General features: G+C 38.3%; 1 protein-coding gene across 4 annotated transcripts in view; it reads right to left on the bottom strand.

Annotated features, from left to right (window-relative positions):
- Nucleotides 1-22,003, bottom strand: part of KHDRBS3 (KH RNA binding domain containing, signal transduction associated 3) — a 96,206-nt gene that overhangs the window by 62,655 nt on the left and 11,548 nt on the right. For all 4 annotated transcript variants that reach the window (XR_013946779.1, XM_080580821.1, XM_080580822.1 and 1 more), the window contains exon 2: nucleotides 6,839-6,957. Coding sequence is in view for 3 of the 4 variants with exons in the window: in XM_080580821.1 (XP_080436947.1) it covers nucleotides 6,839-6,957 (119 nt within the window). In the remaining variant the exon portion in view is untranslated. The remainder of the gene's footprint in view (nucleotides 1-6,838; nucleotides 6,958-22,003) is intronic.

Here is a 22,003-nt window from a genome sequence, read left to right as displayed (position 1 = left end):
TGGCTTATCTCCCTTTTACATTAAATGTGAACCATCTGATCAGCAAAAGCCTAGTTTTAAATATTTCACCAAGATTTACAAACAATCAAAAAGAATCACTAAATTGCTTTCACTATTTATACAGGGTATTATCCCAAGTAGTCAAGAAGTAGGAGTCAAACCTAAGGTACAAAACCCCCACACAGACAAATTTTCATTACAAAGTTAATAAATCCAGCCTAGCTGCTGGTGAACCAGAAGCAAGTCTGTCAGATCTAAGTTCTTGTACAAGTTAGCTCATATACAAGCTTCACGGCTGCTTCCCATGCCTCACATTCCTAAAGTTTATTTGCCCTTCTGAACCTAATAAAAACAAGTTCAGGTCTACTATTGAACTCACAGTTATAAACTCTCTGAATTAGGCACTGAATAGTAACAAAAGGGTATTGGTGCAGGTCTAGGCAAGTCAGATCAGATCAGTCACTTACCAGCTCTAGCTCAAAATCAGACATGCCAGGCTCCTCTTTTCACTTTCTCCCCTGTACAGCATGATCATATTGGAATTGCACACAAATATCCCAAATTGTACTGAAGTCCACTAGCTTCAGCTTAACATTGTATTAAAGCAGTCACACTGCTTTCCAGCCCAGGCTGGTCTAGAAGCTATTACCCTGCTCATAATTCTCTTGAGCTACCTGAACTAGGAACAAGTGCCAAGTATGAGTGATATTCTGTAGCATTAAAACAAGGGCTGTCTATACATTAAAACAGCTTGCAATATCCTAGATAAGAATCAAGATCTTATTATGGTTAAGAGTACATCAGATTGAAGACTGTCATCACTAAGCTGTTTCGGGACTACTTTCAAGGCTGTGCCAGATATGGTACCTACAGAAACAAGATTATAGCAAAAGAATTAAACTATTTTAGCAAAAATGTTATCAAGATCCAGAGCAACAGACTTGGAAAGGATTGGAGAAAACACTAGAAATTGTTACTTCAGCTACTGTTTAAGCAAAAGGTATTCATGAATCCTCATTTTAAGAAAGCATTTTTGCAGATATAGTACAACAGAGATTATGGACATTACTGCTTAACACCCATTTCCTTCAGAATCCTCACATCAAAATATGCCTTTAACAGTTATCTAGAGATTTATTTCCTTACCAAAGCACTGCTTGAATCTATTTCCTGAAAACAGCTCCGGAAAAAACACTGCTACAAAGGAATTATACAAATGAGACATTCTCTTTGTGAGCATTTAATCTACTGTATGAGTTTCAGCAAAAAAAATGTCAATGCTACATCATGTTTAAATGTATATATTACAGGAAGTAGGATATAATAGAAAGAGTAATCCTTGTTTATCCCCACCAAGACAAGTCTGCTGAGAATGGTTCATCCAGCTTAAAATACTTAGTGAAAATACAAATGCTTGACCAAATGCTTAGCTGTAAAGCTCTAGCCAGCCAGTGTCAAAGCCATAGAAAGCTTTCTTGATATATTAGTTTTCTGCAACAGTTCCTCTGTGACAGATTTACTAGGAAAAATTTACTAGGAAAAAATAAAAGTATTTAAATTAACATTCAAGGCACTTGCCCTTAGAATGACCTGAAACTGGGAAAACTTCAAGACTTTCCTTACTCATTTCAAGAGTGAGGGAACTTACTTAGGAAGTAAACTTTCATGCATTTACACTACCACAAACTGCTGTCTCCTTCACACAGCCCTCGGAACAGCAATAGTTTATAAATTTTTTTAAACACCTATTCAACATTAAACTTGATCAATTACTGTAAAGTTTTTCAAAAATTCTCTGGTATTAAATCTAACTTGTTCCTTCATATCACTTGTCATTATAGTAGGAATAAAAAAGTATATAAGAAATCATTAGAACCAAGCTGTTATGAATTTTTTTTAATTAGTCATGTAATTAATATTTTAATCTTTTCATGACTGTAAAACTGCAAATACATTATACATGACAATATGTATTAAATATGTATTTTAACTTTAAATGTTGAGCTAGGAGACTAATTCACACCTGCAAATTAAGAAAGTAACTTTTGAGAATATGTATTTAGAGTATCACTTCAGTGAAACAATATGGAGCACTTCTTACCAATTTCTGAGATCTACACAATACTTAATTATAGCCTTGTAAGCAATTTTTAGAACAGTAGCCTATCACAAAATGGAAATTATTCTCAGTCTTGATCAACCTCATTGAAAACCATCATCTTTCCACTTATCCATGGAAGCTATTTCACCAAATTCTGAACACTTGAGTTCACTAAACTGCCAAAACAAAATCAGATTTGAGATTATAAACTACTTTAGTGAATATTCATCAAGTGTGTGGGAGGAAGGATAAGACTCTTGCCTCATATGTACATATGTAAGCTATGAAACACCTTTCAACTCCTGACATTTCATAGCAGTATTAGGACATATTTAGAGTCCCTTCACTCTCAAACAGCCACATCATGACCTTCTATTGCCAGCTCACTTTATTCCTACCTTTAAGTCTGTGCAAGTTTAAAGATGGATTTTTCAAGCATGAAATGCAACAGAAGTACAGGTTTAACGATTGCATTTTCACACTTGACCTGGAGTCAAAGATATTCAGCTGATCAAATAGTAAGGTATATTAAATCACCCTAAACTCCAGTGCCTAACCTGACAAGATCTTGCTCCACTAACTCCAAGTTAGACATACAGCATCCATGTGGAAACCCTACAGTAAAGTAAAAATCTGGAAATGAGTCCTACCTGGAGAAGTTGTTCCTTTTCTCATTAGAGAGAGAGTTAGGATTGTATGCAGCCTAATCCTTGCTTGTAATCCATGTCCAGTTAGAACAGGACTGCAGACCGCATTATCAAAATATTCAAGCCTCACCTAAATGCTTCAGATTAATTTCTCATCTTAGCAATTCAATAGCTAAACCAACCTGAACAACTCCTGACAGGATTGCATACAATCAGATTTTGAAAATCCTTGACTGGACCTGCAACCTACAAGGAGTTTCCACAAGGCTTTGTCTCACCAAGTAACACGATCTGTCATTAAAACATACTAGTCCTGTTTCTCAGCACATACAGGAGTTCATACACAAATGAAGATCATTCAAACACAGCCAACTGGAGCTGAAACTGAACCTAGGGCTAATTTGTTTGCTTTACGAAATAGTTTGTATCTTCTCACATTCTATTAAGGTCCAGACAAAAATTAGGCCAACTACCTGTAGCATGAACATTAAAGGTAACTTCTGTCATGGCTGAGCAAGACAGAAGGTCATGACTAAATAAGACACATAGTACCATAAAAAGCAACCAATAGCTGTTAGGTAGAAGGCAAGTTTAACATCCACAGGCATGAATACTCAACTGTTGGAGCAATAAGCAGAAGACCAGGAGCAGGGAGATTTTGTTTAGGGAAAGCAACACCACCCAAACAAAAAAAGAAAAAGATACTGACTTCTGAACCTGAGGTCTACCAGATTCTTTTCAAAGATAAAAAACCATCTGCTCTGAACTTCAGTTGAATAGCCTTCTACTGCAGTTAACCTGTCACCATGTAGGTATGTCAAGAGGTTCAAAGGTAGAGGCTGAGTATGCACAGGACTCAGCCTTGATCCTGCAAGAATGCACCTAACAAAGCAGGGAATGCAAGCAGTCATTGCAGTCACAGCTTGGTCCGATCAGAGCTAGAACTGGCTAGGGCTTGCATGATTTATTCAAGGAGTCAGAGGAAGAGGTTTTAAAGAGGGAAAGCACAGTGAGATACTTAAACTCAAGATAACCCTGTGCAAGGTATCTGAAGAGCGAGAAGTATGCTGGTGGGCTGCTTTGGTGCAGGGACCTCATTTACAACCGAAACTAATTAATGATATTTCATTGATTGCAACTATATTCCTACAAAGCATCATGATTTGCCAGAGAACCACTGGCAAATATTAACAGAATAGCTTCTGCTAGCAAAAATCGCTTCCATTATTAGCTTCATTTTTAGATACTTCACCTTCTTAAGGATTTGAGAACTTTAATAACCTGCTTTTCTGATCCCATTTAAGCTGAAAAACCCACATCATTTACTTGGGGAGACAATACTCTATTTGCAAAGCTAAAGCAAGCCTCACTTTTCTTGTCACTTTCTGGATACTTACATTTTCCAGATTCAGCCCAAACTGGCATCCCAGTGCTTAATGGATTTATCAATTATTGTAGTAACTTTGTCAACTCTAAACACCAGATTCTCTCTTCACTAACACTGAAAAGGCTATGCCTGAAAGACTGAAGGTATCCTTGTCTGGGAACTTGTATGGTAACTGTCAACTTCAGTGATGACTGCTAACGCATAGCAAGAAAGAAAAAATTGCTGGGAGAATGGCTCTAAATTCAATATTCACATGCAGAAGAGCTTTTTACACAGCTGTCATCCATATTTATCTAAGTCTTACATTCCAGGCTTCTGAAGCATTTATCAGTAACACTGATCAGCAGAAAGCAGACAATTACTCACAAATGAGAATCAACTTTTAACCATTTCTGTGAGGAACTATCAACTTGGCATCCTCTTCAAATGACATTTGCATTAATTCTAACAACTCTTGCAGGCAAAATGATCCCGCAAACACCACATGCACAGGAAAGCATGACCTATAGGCATAAACCATTTACATGAAGCATCATTTCAGGTTTTTATGTAAGCACCCCATAATGTCTTCTGCTTAAATTCCACAGAACCTGAATATATTATAAATACAGCTCACCAAGGTGACTGGAATAATTTCATATGTACCCTGACAGACTTGATAGAGCATTCCTCATTTGCACCCTTCTCTGAAGATATGAACAGAACTGAACAGAACTAGGATTAGTATCTAGAGCAAACATTAGAATGCAAAAAGACTCTGCTACCTTGTGTATAGGCATTCAAATCTTGTCACTAGCTGCAGACTGCAGTACACCAGGATAAGGCTCAGTTTGCCATGTTGAAGCTACACCACCTTGTACAAAACATTTAAGTTCCTCAGAGCTCCAAAATAAAAAAAGCCTGGTTCTAGTAAACAAGACAACACTTACTGCAGTAACTACTTGTGGTTTGGGTCCCCTCCAGAGAAGTTCAAGAGGGCCTGTCACAAGTTTGAACTGATGCTCACCTCCTAAACTACTCCTATCCAGTGAGAAATCCCAATTCCTTTTGACTATGTTTGGTCTGTGATGAGTAAGCTTGACAGAAATATCTATATAATAAAATGGAAACTTGAGACAATGAAAACATCCTTACCGATTAGGGGATAAAATATTCTTAAATCAGAAAATACTTAGTTTTATTCCTTCTGGTAGAAGAGATTTGTGTGAGTGGAGATGCCAGTGTTCTCCTTTCTGTGGAAAAAGTACTAGTGGAGACATAGGAACTCACATAGGAAGTCTGTTCTGCACAGTAGTTGTACTCTATGCCCCCTAGATCCTGGTCTTCTAAAGTAGGACAGAGGATTACAAAGCTCTGTCTTTGGATATAAATTCAGGTTTCTTTCTATAGCACATACTAGGCTTAATTCCATCTCAGACAGCCAAAGAACGTCCAGACCACAACTACTAAACATACAGCAAAGCATCCCTCCCTTTCAAAAGACAGCATTGGCTTTCCCACTAGCTATGCTAAACAAGAATTTTAATGTTTAGATCTTTAAAGAAAGCTGACACTAAAGAAACTGAATCTTTCAAAAGACCCTTTCTCCTTTTAATAACCACCTTGCTTTTTCTCCCTTCAAGCTCATTTGTCCACAGATCTCAACATTGGAAGACATCAATAGTTGAAGAAAAACATCTTGATTAGAAGCACTGTCCACATAAGCTTCCCTTATTTGTTGCCTTCCCTTCTTTATAACACTGTATGTGGTGTTTATAGATAAGTTTTCCTAGTCATTAAATAAAGACTTCTAAGGCAGAATTCCAAATAGGTACCCACCTATAAAGTGTATGCAAGCACACAAGTTCATTGAAGCAGTATTTCATGGAACTTTGAACAGCAGTAAAGAAATCTCTGCAAATTACCCAGCACAGAAAAACACTAATAGTGCAAATAAAGCTATCTAGAAAAAAGTCCTCCAAGTGAAATGGAAGGAATGAAGACATTCCTTTCCCCCATGAGCAAAAACAGAAGCAGTCTTGAAATTTCCAATAGGAAAAGATAACCTATTTAAAACAGGTGATAAACACTAACATCCTGATGATTTTGCACATTAGCCTTAAAATTTGTAAAGAAATACAAAACAATGAACTTCCACTGTCTTACACATTGGATACACACCTCCATGCAGCAATATTTTAAACTAGAATAACATCTGACCATAAAGAAACATTATGGATTCACGGTGTTTAAAGATATTAATGGAATAGTCTGCTTCCCCTAGATCACATTGCGTAATTCAGTAGCATGGGTATACCTAGTTCAAGACTAACACTAGCTGAAACTGAAGATGAGAGTAAGGTATTTACACAATGAAATCCTCTGACAGTGGATTTCAAAGCTTCACTTTTGCATACAATAAGTACATTTCAAAGGCTGACATCAGCATCAGTTTAAATATAATTCCTTTGTCAATTCCAAAGAGGATCCTACTATTCTGAAAATACTTGAAAACACTTGTTTTCAACCTACTATTTTGTGTGTGACTAGCAACACTTTTCTGCTCATTTATTCCAAGAAAATTTTCTACCTTACAGCTTCCATAGAACAGACCACAGAACAGCATTGGTACAGATGGCTAATACCGAAACAGTCACCATCTTAAGATATTAATGGAATATCTTTTCTAAGCATTTAATTATAAAGTATGAAAACTGAACTTACCTTAGGGAATTGTTTTACTGGAATCAAAACTTTTTGTCCCAACTTCATATTTTTATTGATGACTACATCAATATATTTCTCTTCTTCCTTTCCTTCCCCTTTCTGGAATTTTTCAATTTCTGTTAAAAGAAAAATGTCTGTTATTTTCTCAGTTTAATATTAAATATTCTCAGTTTTCAGATTTTAAAGTCCACATAAATTTTAAACAGTAACTTTAAAAATAATACCTTAAAGTATAACATTAGTGGTATAATACATAATTAATACATATTACACAGGTGAATGGAGCAAACCATGTTTTGCTTTTACGGTGTTTAATATTTATGTTCATATGAGCACTTCTAATTAGCATTGCAAGTGTTTTAAATGAACTTTTAACTTAATATTCAGAACACGTTTATGTATTAAAATGGCTCAAGCAAGACACCTTTAGTCCTTTCAAGTTCAAAAACTTACAGCATAGTTTAATACTTGACTATTTTCTCCTATATAAAATATATAGGACTTTCTATAAGCCGCAAAGCATGCAGTTGTATGATGGTCATCTACTGCACACTTTAAGTGTCAATTCAAGCTTTTAAAATTTCAGCAATGCAATTAAAGCACATTGGTAAAACACTAATCTCAAATTTCTAGGTATGAGCCAAGATGACAGGAATAAATTTTAGAAGGAATGCAACAAAAAGGAATTCAGGATGCATGACCATACTTATTCTAAAGATATTTCACGTATACAAAGGATTGATTCTTGATTCTAGTTCCTGCCAATATTGACTCTCCATTGTGCTAGTGGAAAATTGATCATTTCATTTCACAGGTGATAGAATAAAAGGGGCATACAAACACTAAAGTGTTGCTTGAGGTCTTCGCTGGATTGGAGTCCAGCTTGGCAGAGGTTCCAATGTGTTAAACAAGTCAGCTCCAGGCATAGAAAAACCTAATGTCAGAAGTGCTATGGAAGTTCTTCTATGGGTATTTAGCATTTGTCCTCCACAGCCATCTTCACAGTCTTCAAACATCCCATTAAACTCTTAGCAAAAGTAAGCAACTTTGTATTCTACTTCAGTAGAATTTAGTGGTATTTATCACAAGCTTGGAGTTTATTTTTATTCTTTATTGCTTAAGAGCCTGTCATAGAAGTCTGGGTTGGAAAGACCTGCAGGATCATCAAGTCCAGCCACCAACCTAACCTGTAAAGTAACAGCACTAACCCATTTCCCTTAGTGCCATGTCCACACATCTCTTAAATGCCTCCAGGGATGGAGGCCTCCACTACTTCCCCAAGCAGTCCATTCCAATACTTGACCACCCTCTCCCCAAAGAAATTCTTTGTGTCCAACCTAAACCTACCCTGGCACAACTTGAGACCATTTCTTTGCATCCTATCACTTGTCAACTAAGAGACCAACACCCTCCTCATTACAACCTCCTTCCAGGTACTTTTAGGACACGATGAGGTCTCCCCTCAGCCTATTCTCCAGGCTAAATCACCTCAGTTTTCTCAGTCACACCTCACAAGTCTTGTTTTCTCATTTCTTCACCAGCTCTTCTCTGCACTCAGACTAACTTGAAGACTTCTGAAAGAACAGTCCTCCCCAGTTACAATTTCAAATCTTCTTGGCAAGTCCCTAGAAAAATTTAATCATACGCATTCTAGCAGCATGAATGTACTGAAGGATCCATATTCTGTAAAGCAGCCTTCTTTTAAAGTTACCTGTATATTGCAGCACACTCAGAAAAAAACTCCTAATCCCTCAGTCCACAGCTATGCAGACTGACAACAGCTGAGGAATGTATGAATGATTTTAACAGTTGAATCCCAGGATCAATGGAATTCACATGGTTTTTATAGTTGTCACTTTATGAACTGGAGAATTATGGGCAATTAGATTGATGTAAAGTTATATTAAAATCCATTTTCAGATGAAGTTAAGACTAAAATTTCATAAGGTATGATATTCCCCACTCACAGCAAGCAGGTGACATGTTAAGTCCAAATTTCTGAACTGTAAATGCAAACCTGGAGTGTAATATCAAATTAATACAAGTAAGCTATTTTAATAACCCCTGCTTCCTGATATAACAAGGGTAGTGATAAAGGTCTGGTGTTTCTTGGGAGACAAGATTGGATACTCAAAGGTTTGTGTTTTAAGAGTAGAAAACAAATGTGACATTGATTTTTAATAGTGTGTACAAGCTGCAACACTAAACATAAATACTCAAAACTCAGAACTATGCAGTCAGAAGTGTATGAAATTTAGTATATTTTGGTATGAAATGTTGCTAAATGTTGTAATTGTACTAAAGATAGAACTACTCTTATGGATGAAGCAACGTAATTACAGCAAAGGTTAAGACCAGGAATAGAAGTTCTTCAGAAAAGCAGAAGAGCGTAGTTTGACTCCAATCGAATCCCAAATACTGCAGCACAGTGCATTGATTTCATTTTGAAACACATCAGTGCAGAGGAGAGTGCCAATAACCAGACTGACACAAGATCTGTTCTGTTGTGCCATACACTGTTGTACACAGCAGTATATACACACTGCAATCTTACACTGCCCACATGAAAGTTTATTTTCATAGAGTTGCATTTACAGACGTTAGAAATTGTAAGTGAGAATTGTCAATTTATGAGTGAACCCTGGTTCAGGGGCCTTCATGGGAAATGCTAAGAAGCATTACACAACTGAATGAGCTTTGTTTCAGGAACATCCAGCTCTCAGACTTGCCAAGGTTAAACTGTATTGAAAGAGTTAAGAGCAGGGTCATTACAATGTCTGCTAACATTCCTCAAATGACCCAACTGTATAATTACTTCAATACACTGTACTTGCATTTCCTAAATTTTAGCTTACATAATCGTTTGATTTTAGTATTTGAAGGATTTGTTGATGGCAACCTCAATCATCACTCAACTTGACACAGCCAAGGCAAGTTCTGAAATAAATCCATTACTCTGAAAAATCTGTCTTCATACCCCAGATAGCTGTATACTTTGACCATTTTAAGAACCACTATTTATTTATTTACATGAACTCCCACTGTTTAATCAAGCTTCCATTCGCTTGAAAAAGCTACCAATACTTGTGAGACTACCAATCAAAAAATAGTAGCAAAATGGACCAGTTTTCCCCCAATTTGTTTTAAATTCAAATGATTTTTTCCTCTGAGCAGCCATAGCTATGAGCACTGGCATAAAACTACAAAATAAGAATTCTCCTTTTATTCCCATACTTATCAAACCAACTTAAGAATTCATGCATGTTCACTAAAATACTGACAGATCTTGTGACCAAAAAATCTCAGATTTTCCTCCTCATTTCATTGCATTCAAAACTAAAATGAATATGAAATACTAAGCATAGAATCAGATTTGCACAACTCATTTGATATCTATCATTTACATACATCAAGCTTTAGATAATTAGGGAAAATTATGTCAGATCACATAAGAAATCCAATCAGATTTTCAAGGTCAGACAGAAAGATTTGCTTTTTTCTAATCCTTAGATCACATTCTCTACTGCTTAGCTATATGAAGCAACAACATCTAAATCACAAATAGTAAATGAACATGTGATTAAAGCTTCCCTTAATGCTAGAGATTAAAATCCCATGTTCTCAGACCAAGGATGCAGCTAATGCAATAGTCCAGGAATTTAGTTGGATGAAGAAATAACTGCAGGGATTTTTCTCCTTTACATTTAATCATAGCAGAGAGATCTAAGCAATGATTACTCCTCAGTTAATTCACCAAACAATATTGCTAGATGTATCAGATAATGACAAAGTAGAATTGTTTCATGTTAATCTCAAGGTAGAATTAATCTTCCTACAGGAGAACTACAAGCCAGGATTCCAGGTCACTCTGCTAAACCAACATAAGTACCTGTGCTTAATGCAGAATGAAGTGCTGCTCTGTACTTGTCTGGTGTAAATCAATTTGTAAATCAATGCAAGATCAAATGCCAGAGTAAACAAATGTTTATTGCATTTATCCTTAATACGATGTTTACAAAACAAGATCAACAGAAATGAAACAAGCTAAGTTTGTCTGGAAATCCTTAAGAAAATGTATGTTTTTCCTCAGATTGAGAAGTCTTAGAGGCATTACGCCTGCATCAAAAGCAGAGTGGCCAGCAAGGCAAGGGAGGGGATTGTCCCCATCTACTCTGCTCTCGTGAGACCCCACCTGGAGCCCTGCATTCAGCCCTGGGGCCCCCAGAACATGGCATTATTAGAGCAAGTCCAGAGGAGGGCCATGAGGATGCTCAGAGGGCTGGAGCACCTCTCCTGTGAAGACAGGCTGAGAGAGTTGGGGTTGTTCAGCCTGGAGAAGAGAAGGCTCTGGGGAAACCTGACAGCAGACTTCCAGTACCTAAAGGGGGCTAGAGAAGAACTGGGGAGGGACTATTAGTCAGGGGGGTGTAGTGATAGGACAAGGAGTAATTGTCTTAAACTAGAAGAGGGGAGATTTAGTTTAGTGTTAGGAGGAAAATTTTCACTCGGAGGGTGGTGAAGCCCTGGCACAGGCTGCCCAGAGAAGCTGTGGATGCCCCATCCCCGGAAGCATTCGAGGCCAGGCTGGATGGGTCTTTGGGCAACCTGGGCTGGTGGGAGGTTTTCCTTGCCTGTGGTGGAGGAGGTGGAGTTCGATGATCTTTTAAAGTTCCACTTCAACCCAAAACACTATGATCTGTGATTATAATGAATTCAAGTGATTTCATACTAATTTTCTATTTCAGATGAAGAGTAAGTAAATAATTCAAGGCTGAACTAAGACATCAAAACAATCATGACTTCAGAAAACATATGGTGTTGACAGAATTATGCTAGTTTCACTGGAAATAATTTCCATATTCATTTTCAAAACACAAATATTTTAAGAATAATGTTATGAATGTTCCTAAATAAGGGGCAATCGTATAATATGCCGAAGTTGTTTTGGAAGTTACTAACAGTACAACAGCAGCAATATATTTTGCTTTATTTTGATGGAGCAGCTAATCCTGGAAACCATTATCAGGCACATGAAAGGCAAGGAAATCAGTAGTCAGCATATATTCACCAAGGGGAATCCATAAGAGCCTCATAACTGCTGGTGTACAGGCTGAACGGGCAAGAAGTGAGGTGCATCGAGAACTGGCTGTATGGCCAGGGCCCTGTGGCACAAAGTCCAGTTGGAGGCCAGTAATGAGCAGCATACTGCAAGGATCATAGTTTTGTTAAACCTAGAAACAGAATGGTTTGTGTTAGAAGGGACTGTCAGAGATCTAGTTTAATGATCTGAATGACTGGGCAGAGCACACCCTTTACATGTTTGCTGATGACAAAACTGGGAGGAGCACCTGATATACCACAGCTTCCAGACAGATCCTGAAAGGCCAGAGAAGTGGGCTGATGGGAACCTCATGAAATTCAATGAGGAGAAGTGCAAAGTCCTGCACCTGGGGACAGAGAAGTCCAGGTATCAGTACATGCAGGTGACTACCCATCTGGAAAGCAGCTCCGCAGGAAGGGACGGGGGAGTCCCGGTGGACTCCAAGCTGAACACGAGCCAGCAGTGTGCCCTTGCTGCTAAGAAGGCTTACAAGATCCTGGGCTGCGTTAGGCAAAGTATTGCCAAGAGGTTGAAGGAGGTACTGGGAAAATATCATTAGATACTTCTTGAAAGAAATCTCTGCTACTGGCCAGATGTTTGAACTGACAGTATGGACATTCATTATGCTCTCACGTTAAGAGAGCAATAAAACCAGTGGTACTATGAAAACACTGTGGCATACTAGACTGTGGTTTTATGATTTTTTTAATCTCCTTTAAGGAATACACCCAAGCCTTGAGAAAGGACTAGCTTCCAAAGGAGAAAAGTAGATTCTAAGTCAGTTTTAGAAGAATTTCAGAATAGTTTTTCTTTAAAGAACTAGGACAATATGATCTGTTTAGTTTCAAGCTTTCTACAATTTGTCCAATACAGAGCATCAGTAACCACTTCTGAACAGTCTTTGGGATTAAAAGACAACATTTATACCATATGTAAAGTTCTCGAGCATTCCATACTATTTTTCTTATTTGTAAGTTTTCCAGCAACAAAATCCACACTTCTATCTCAGGAGATTCACATTTTAAGCTCACCGATTCTGAAAACGCTAGCAGTTAAAACTCCTGCACTGAAACGAAGCCATAGGAAGTCTGTATAGCCAGATGTTGATTTAATGCTCCCAGGTCCTTCCAGGATTTATTCTGCTAAGTCCACAGTGCAGTATGGCAGGACAACGAACCCAACAATAGTTATAATTTTGTGTTTGAGGGCTTAATCTCATTGACACTGTAAAAGGATCTTGACCATGCTTCAGATTATACACCTCTTATGCTAGACAGATAAGGTAAATAAAACAATACAAATTTTTACAATAAAACATTTAAGTAATAAGCAACAAGCAAAAATTTCCTGATGTAAATAAATGCTTGGACAGATCTCTTTTTCACCCACATTTTTTCCAAAGCAAACACTGTCTCATTTTTGAGACAAATGCGAATTAGAGAAGTAATCAAATAAAAATACCCTCAGAGACTTAAAAATAATGGACAAGCATTTGTGGTATGGTTATATCTAGATCCATCCTGAATGGGTGTAAAAGACTTGAATGAAAAATGGAATGAAACATTCAATGTTTAATGCAGCTGCTCTACTACTGTACCCACACACATTCTTCCATATTCATTTCAGAAAATTCCACCTAATCTCCTCAGCCGTCATCTTGATACTTCAGAAATAAAAGGCATTTTAAAATACAAATTTACCCCCAACAGTAGGTTCTAATTTAGAATTGAAATAAAAAGAAATAGTTCATATGAACTATGTATAAGTAACAAATTTATTTTAACAAACGCACATTACAATAGTTGAATTCAGAATAACTGTCTTTATATGCCATTGCAGAAGCAAAGGACAACAAATCTGATTTGAATTTACAGTAAAATGAGTGGTTCATGCTAGAATGTCTGCAATATTCAACGTACTCAAATTATGAATATCCATGCTGAGGGACTTAAACCAGTCTTGATATAAATTGCATTTACAAGCATTGTAAATTCTGTTTTACAGTCTGAATACTTCTGTCTGCACCAATCTGAAAATACATTTCAGTCACCAATATGACAAATATTTTGAATAGGCCTTTTTATTTATGCAATTCAAGCTAATTGAACACCTTTACATCAAAAATGCCTACACTAGATTCTGTTAACTTATTAATACTTGAAATAGTTGAAAATACTAATGTAGAAACTGTCATAAGAGAAGTAACAACTAAGATATTAACAGATGTTCATTCAGCCTCACTCAGGAGAGCAAGATGTAAACATAGGCTTCAGCCCTATATTCCCATCCCACTTCATTGAAAATTACTATTTATCTCATTGTGAATAGAGCCTTGGAACGCATGTGTATAATAAAGTGCTAAAAGTTCCCATATGATTTACTCACTGTTGACAATTTTCTTTCAAGAATGCTTGTCACTCATACATAGCAAGTTCAGGAATCCACTAGCTACAAAAACATCAGCTCATTTGTTCCATGATTTCGTAAGAAATTCCAAAGGCAACTTAAATATACATGTGGGATAAACAACACCTTGTGTCCCCCCCACTCACACATTTCAAACTTGGATGCTGTATCCTGTCAGGACAGAACCACTTGACTTCCATGTCCCTTCCTGCTTCAAAAATAACTAACCTTGCTTTCTAAATAATGGTAAAAACATCGGTATTTACCCTGTTTTGAGCAGGGGATTGGACCTTCTGAGGTTTTGTCAGGTATTCTGTAATCCTGTCACTATCTTCTGTTCATCTACTACATGTAGTGTATACCTAATACAATTCTGTTTGCAAATTTTTTACTGTTTTTCATGTAACAGCACAGGTAGCCCACAAGTAACAAAAGACAGAGCTCTGGAAGCCCTCTGAACTATTATATACTCTACACTAGAGTATGCTAAGAATAAAATATAGACATTAATATCAAGTGATGTCTAGGTTTAGAAGACTTCATCAGCCATTATAGTTCCCTCCAAAGGCAGCACATGCAAACAATTATTTGCAGTAGATATAAAGCTATAACAAGTGCAGATTTCAAATGAAAATCTGTAATTTCATAGGGGTATCAAGCAAACAGGTTTTATAAGGCTTACGGCATACAGCACAGACAAAATCGGATTAATATTCTATAACAAGTCCTTACAAAAAGGTGTTCCAATTCTCACATTTATGTGTAAGGGTAACCTGATCATATTCATGCAAGATTTAACTTGTCATCTTGGTGAGTCATCAGGAGCCTACATCTTTTCTTCCTCACTTTGTACATAAAACCTTAATTGAATAAGTTTTTTTTCCCTGATTCCTTCAGCACCATTCACAAGAAAGGAAAGCACAATTTAGGTCTCACTTGAAAAGGGGATACACTCCACAGCTCTTAATATGCATGCACCACACTTCAAAAATATTGGCAAGTCAAAATAGTTACCATCTAGCCATAGCATATCCAGTTACTAAAGGCTAAAGCAGACCAACAAGCACTAGCAGATCTCATATTTAAAGCTTTTTAGAGGACTAACAAAGACCTCTGCAGTCTGCTGACAGATTCATACAAACCACATTTAATACTGGAAAAATACCTACACTACCAAAGCATGTATCTTAGTAAGCTATCCTCTACCCCTATGTTTTGTGTAATTGACAATTATTCAGATGTACAACTTAACATAGCATTAGGCAAGATTTATGCAGTCCAACAAGACAAAGTAGCATTATCTTCCCCTACTTTAAGTCATTTTCAGCAACTTGAGAGCTTCACCAACACCCTCCATCCCAACTGACAGAAGGCTATGGTACAACTTCACACTGGTAATCCTTAATTCAGCAATATAAAATATCCTATTGATATTTGGTATTTAAAAAAACATTAGTTCTAATGAATTCCAGTCCATTCCATCCCCCCCAAGATTTATTTCCTATGGAATACTCAGGCACATAGAAAAGGTAGAGGTACTCAACTTTTTGACTTCACTCTTTACCAGCACATGCTGTAGCTATACCACCCACTTCACAGGACCCAAAGACAAGGCCTGGCAGAATGATGAAGCACCCATTGTAGAAGATCTGGTTTGAGGCCAGACAAGGAGCCTGAATGTACACAAGTACATAGGACCCAATGAGATGCATCCAAGGGTCTTGAAGGAACTGGCAGATGAAGTCACTCATTCATCATATTTGAGAAGTTGTGGCAGAAGCTTGATGTCTAGGTGGAGATCAATGAGCAGTGGTGCCCCTCAGGTGTCTATACTGGGATTGTTGTTATTTAATATCTTAGTGACATGGACAGCAGGATTGAGTGCACCCTCAGCACATTTCCTGCTGACACCACACTGTGTTGTGCAGTTGACACACTGGAGGGAAGGGATGCCAGCCAGAGGGATATGGACAGGCATGAGGTGGGCCTATGTGAACTTCATGAGGTTCAAGGCCAAATGCAAAGTCCTTACACCTGGCAATAACAAACAGTACAGTCTGTGCAAGGAGTGGTTTGAGAGTAGTTCTGCAGAAAAGGAGTTGGAGGGTGTTTCTGGATGAAGAATTGGACATGAGGCAGCAGCATGTGCCTGCAGCCCAGAAAGCCAGCCATACCCTGTGCTGCATCAGAAGTGTAGCTAGGAGGTCAAGGCATGTGATTGTCCTTCTGCTGTGCTCTTGTGAGACTCGACCTGCATTCAGTTCTGGGGCCTCCAGCACAGGAAGGACATGGACCTGTCAGAGCAAGTTCAAAGAGGGCCACAATGATGGTAAGAAGGGTCAAGCACATCTCCTACAAGGACAGGCTGAGAGAGTTGGGGTTGTTCAGCCTGGAGAAAAGGCTCCAGCAAGACCTTACAACTGTCTTCCAGTAATTAAAGGAGGCCTACAGGAAAGCTGGAGAAGGACTCACCAGGACAAGGCATAACAGCTTTAAACTGAAAGAGGGTATATTTAGAGTAGAACTTAAGAAGTTCTTTAGAGGGTGGTGAGGCACTAGAACAGGTTGCCCAGAAAGGTTATAGATGACCTGTCCCTGGTCTAGCAGAAGACAAAGATGTAGTTCCAACCTCCTTGCTATGGGCAGGGATAAGACCCTTCCAACCCAAATCATCCTATAATTCTATGGTACTATAGCCCAGAAAAGCCATATTTGATACCTGAAAGTACACTGGAATCTCATACTACATTTGATTATATATATTCAAATAGTCTAGACAGATTCAGACAAATCCAGTGCCCAGTCTATAGCCCCATCATTATACTGCTTTGCATGGTTGAAAGTATATGCCCAAGTCACCTATCTCTTCCAAAGATTTCCCAGGAGAGCATGTTTTCTAAGCTAAATTACTTTTAAAAAACTGTATTGGGATTAGGTAGCAAGGTTTTGGTAGCAGGGGGGCTGCAAGGGTGATCCCTATGAGACAAGCCCAGCAGCTGCCCCATGTTAGATAAGGGCCAGTTTCAGACAGCTTCAAAGGGACCCTCCGCTAGCCAGAGCTGAGCCAGTGATGTTGTTTGTGCCTCTGTGAGAGCAGACTTCAGGAGTGGGGAAAAAGCCTGCTGTGAAACAGCAGCTGGGAAAGGAGTGAGAAAAATGAGACAGAACCATCCCTGCAGCCCCCCAGGTGAGTGCAGCAGGAGGGCAGGAGGTGCTCCAGGCAGGCAGCAGCAGTTCCCCTGCGGCCTGTGGAGAGGCCCCTGGTGGAGCAGGCTGTCCCCCTGCAGCCCACGGGTCCCACACGGAGCAGATCTCCACGCTGCAGCCCGTGGAGGAGCCCCCGGTGGAGCAGGTGGATGTGGCCTGGAGGAGGCTGCGGCCCATGGAGAGCCCCCGCAGGAGCAGGCCCCGGGCCGGAGCTGCAGCCCGTGGAGAGGAGCCCACGCAGGAGCAGGGGGCCTGGGGGGAGCTGCCGCCCGTGGGGGACCCGTGCTGGAGCAGTTTGCTCCTGGGGGATGGACCCCGTGGGACAGAGCCCTGTGGCAGCAGTTCTTTAACAGGTCTAAACAAAAACTTTTAGTTTGCCTTTACTTTAGTTCTGACTACTCTGGTCTGTTAGTAGTTGGAAATAAACTCCCTTATGTTGTCTGTTCTGCCCACAATTCTAATTGGTTAGTGATCTCTGTTCTTATTTCAAACCAGGTGCTTTTCTTCATCTTATTTTGCCCTCTCATTACATTGAAAGGAAGAGTGAGCACTGTGGTAGAGCTTAGTGAGCCAGTGTGAAATCACAAAAGCTTGCCATTGTTCATGCTTCAAAGTATTACAGAGCAGAACAGATGAGGCTGCCACAAGCACATGTAATGCATCTAAGTTCTTACACTGAATTCAGCAAAATCAGTTGTACTGGGCATATGAGTGTTTGGACTTCAGAAAACTCATGCTTCTTAGATTCAAGATAATCAGTATCAGCAAGCGTAGTCTATCTTACTGGAAGTACTATTGAACCCGATGTACTGGATACATGCAGCCATGCCTTAAAACCTGCCTTCATCAGCTGTCCTTTCACCACCTCCGGGTAACATTTTCCAATACTTGATTATCTTCATGGTGAAGATATCAAAGCTTGTTCTTGTTGAGACTGCACTCTTGTTCTAAGCTATATGAACATTCCTCTTAAAGTCACTCTTCAGTTTCAGAAGGCACAGTAAATAAGGTTGTTTATAAAATTCAGTGAGAACTACCACATCACTGAAGTCAAAGGAAAATACCCACATTCTGTGATACTACACTGCTCAGATGAACTACGAAAGTGAATGCTACTACTTTGGCACCTATAAACTATTAAAAAAAACTTCTGCAGGTGTAATCTTTATCTGTTGAGTCAACCTACTGTTCAAAAGAGTAGTTCAGTTGTAACATACAAGGATCTAGTCCAACTGCCTGATGACTTCAGGGTTAGCCAGAAGTTGCAACATTATTAAGGGCATTATCCAAATGCCTCTTGAGCACTGATAAGCATGGGGTATCAACCACCTTACTAGGAAGCTTGGCCCAGCAGTTGACTACCCTCATAATGAGGTTAAGGAAATCCTAGAGCATTTATGTGTTCTGGTCTAAATACATATGAAAACACGGATACAGAGGCTAACTTCTACATGCAGAAGGCAACTAATTCTAGCATACCATTCTGATTATCTTAATCACTTCTACTCCTTTAAAAAGCCATTACTACTATTGTCGGAAGACAAAATAAGAGAAACTACGATTTTATTTTTATTATTTATCATTTATTACTGACTTTGGCTGCAGTAAAACCAAGTTAACTTTATCTCTGCCTGAAAGGCACAGGGTACAGTCCTAATACTTACAGAAACATGCTTGGCAGTTACAACAAAGACAGTTTGTACATCTGCTACCCAAAGGAGAAGTACTTAGAATTCCAGTTTTTAGGTTGTATCAACTTGAACATAAAATGAATGTTAAAAAAAACTTAGCATCCAAGTTAGTTACAAACTAACAAGCAGAAGGGGAATCATCATTACTATCCCTTCCACATGCTTAACAGCTAGCATTCCCAAGCATTTGTGTATGAAGAAACATATTAGAGAAGCAGATCACTGCCACTGTCAATTGTTCAAATATTTTGAGAATAAGAACAATGAGTTGAGCCACTTCATGTAATTTTTGACAAAGACACAGGATTTCTCTACAACCATAGCAAACTTGAAAGTTCAGCTTATGGACTCACTTCAGCTGCCATTCTCACAAGGGAGGGCACCAGCATCTGTTAGTTTTTCAGCAAAAAAGATCCAAACCTGTGAAAAGTCTATTCTCTGTAGGAACACCTGCTTATCTATGCTGTGTCTCCACTAAAGAAAGCAATCTTTTTATGGCATCTGTCCAATTTTATTTTCTTAAACTAGTACTTCTAGCATTCCTAGTAGAATATTTATAATTTTCAAGACTTAAGACTGGAAGAGTACACCACCATGATTTATACCCGCGTAAGTAACTGAAGTAGCTACCAATTTCTGCCAGTAAGCTTTAGCTAACGTAAATTGAAACATTTTGTAAACAAAGTTTCAAAACACTTTTAGTAGCATTTATGATATAGCTGTATTTGCCATAAGAAGCAGCGCTATGCCTTTTTATCTAAAGTGAATGCCTTCATGTTTAGCTTAAGTAAAACTAAGCAGTTCCCTATAAAACAAATAAGGAAATCAGTCATTTCAGGTTAGTAAATTTGCTTATTAGCAGAAGTTATTTTAGAAATCTGAGGTCCAGTTTCCCTCCAATAGGCACAGTTATGTGATAGCTGCAAGACGCCAAGTATACACATGGAGTTCTGTCCAAGTACTAAGCAGTCAAGGTATAAAATCCAAGTCTTTATTTTGAAGCAATTTAAAACCAAGCGCTTATACAGAAGTGGGAGGTGTGATGCTTCAGTTGACCATTTCAGAAAGCACATTATCCTGCAGAGTCATGTGACCAATTTCAGCAATGTTACCATTTGGGTTTCAATCCAGCTAAACGCAAAACTTTTTTTTTTTACTGACCACTACAACTTTTTCCCTAGTGATGACTGTCTCATGTTTTTTTCCTTTATGGTAGTAATTCCCACATTTGATGCACAAGGCAGGTGATCATTTAGTGGAACAATTCACAAGCAGTAAAGTATATCCACATTGAAGGTGAGAAAAATCAAAGCTGAACTGACTACACTGGTTTGAGATATCAAGTAGTGAGTAATGCTGGGAAAATGCAGAAGCTACAACTGACCGGACACCTGCCCTGTCTTCATAAACCCATGTAGTCAAGTTCCTGCTCAATTTCTTCCTGCCAACAATATGAAAAGCACCAACACCATGAACCTGAGGCACCATTACTCTTGGTTCAGTGTCATTTAAGATTTTTTCCAAATGGGAAGTTTGGTGCTTCTATTTCTAAAAACACAGAATCCAAGTATGATCTAGATGTGAGAGTGGAAAAAGGGGCTGCATTTGAAAAGTGCAGCTGCCCAAGAAATGCAGGGTCTGGGAAGCCAGAGGGTGAATGGTAGCTGAAAGGAAGCATTAAGCACTTGATATAGCAGATTGTATCATGCACATGAAGCAAAACATTCAGAAAGTGTCTGAGAACAAAAGATCAAAACAATCATAATCACACTTCATTCTACAAATGCATTCATGAAGAATGGTTCTTGTAGATATTGATATACAAATTAATGTTTCACATCACTTCCCTATCTTGACTCATTGAGCAAGTGCAAAGATAACTGATTTAGTTAAAAACAGTAACTAAACCACAAACATGCTATTTAATATAATCCCAAGAAATAAAAGTGCTTAAGTGAACTGAACAGGATCTGACTGCCCATTAATACTAAAACAGGAAAGAACATTTAACCAGGGAAAAAGTTTAACTTCTCATCAAGCCATCAGCAGAAGTAACCATAAACATTTCTAAATTCCTGACTGAGGGTATAAAGACCTAATGGTCAGTGTTTCAGAGCAAGAAAATATCAGAAATGCTAGGCAATCTCCACAGTACATGAACAAAACTACATTCTCAGGACTGCTCTTTTGATAGCATTCACTTCTGAAGCAATACACATTATTTAACAGGTTATTATTCCAATTTACTACAGCTCTCAAAAATATGAGCACTAAATTATCTGAAAGAGCTGAGATAGGAAAAGCATTTTTCTTTTCCATTAAATTCATATAGCTTCCATTTTACCCCTTGCATAATAACTATCTATTGGCAGTACCTCTTGACAGGAAGCAAGGGATTAACTATGTAGCTGGCCAGAAGCATCCATTCTCTTTAATCTATTTTTCTGAAGGGGCCATCTGCTCTTATTTCTTCATTTCATGCCCTAGCTTGAAATCACATTCACTATCCCATTAGTATTTCAGTTAGTCACACACAAGTTTCTCCCATGTCAGGATGGCTGTCATGAGGATGAAATGCTGTAAGGTGAGAGGGGAAAAAGGGTTATTACCAACAGCTGATTGACTAATTTATACAGCTCAAATAGCTAATTAGTCATCAATAAAATGAAGGGAAAATAACCCTTTCTCTAGCATTTGTTTTATTACTACACAGCTTGACATCCATTACTGACAAGTTATGTACAGCCATGTTTAAGT

Source organism: Anser brachyrhynchus, assembly GCF_964034855.1.
Source record: "Anser brachyrhynchus genome assembly, chromosome: 2".
In the NCBI taxonomy this organism is placed as follows: Eukaryota; Metazoa; Chordata; class Aves; order Anseriformes; family Anatidae; genus Anser; species Anser brachyrhynchus.
This window is presented reverse-complemented; position numbering and strand designations above follow the sequence as displayed.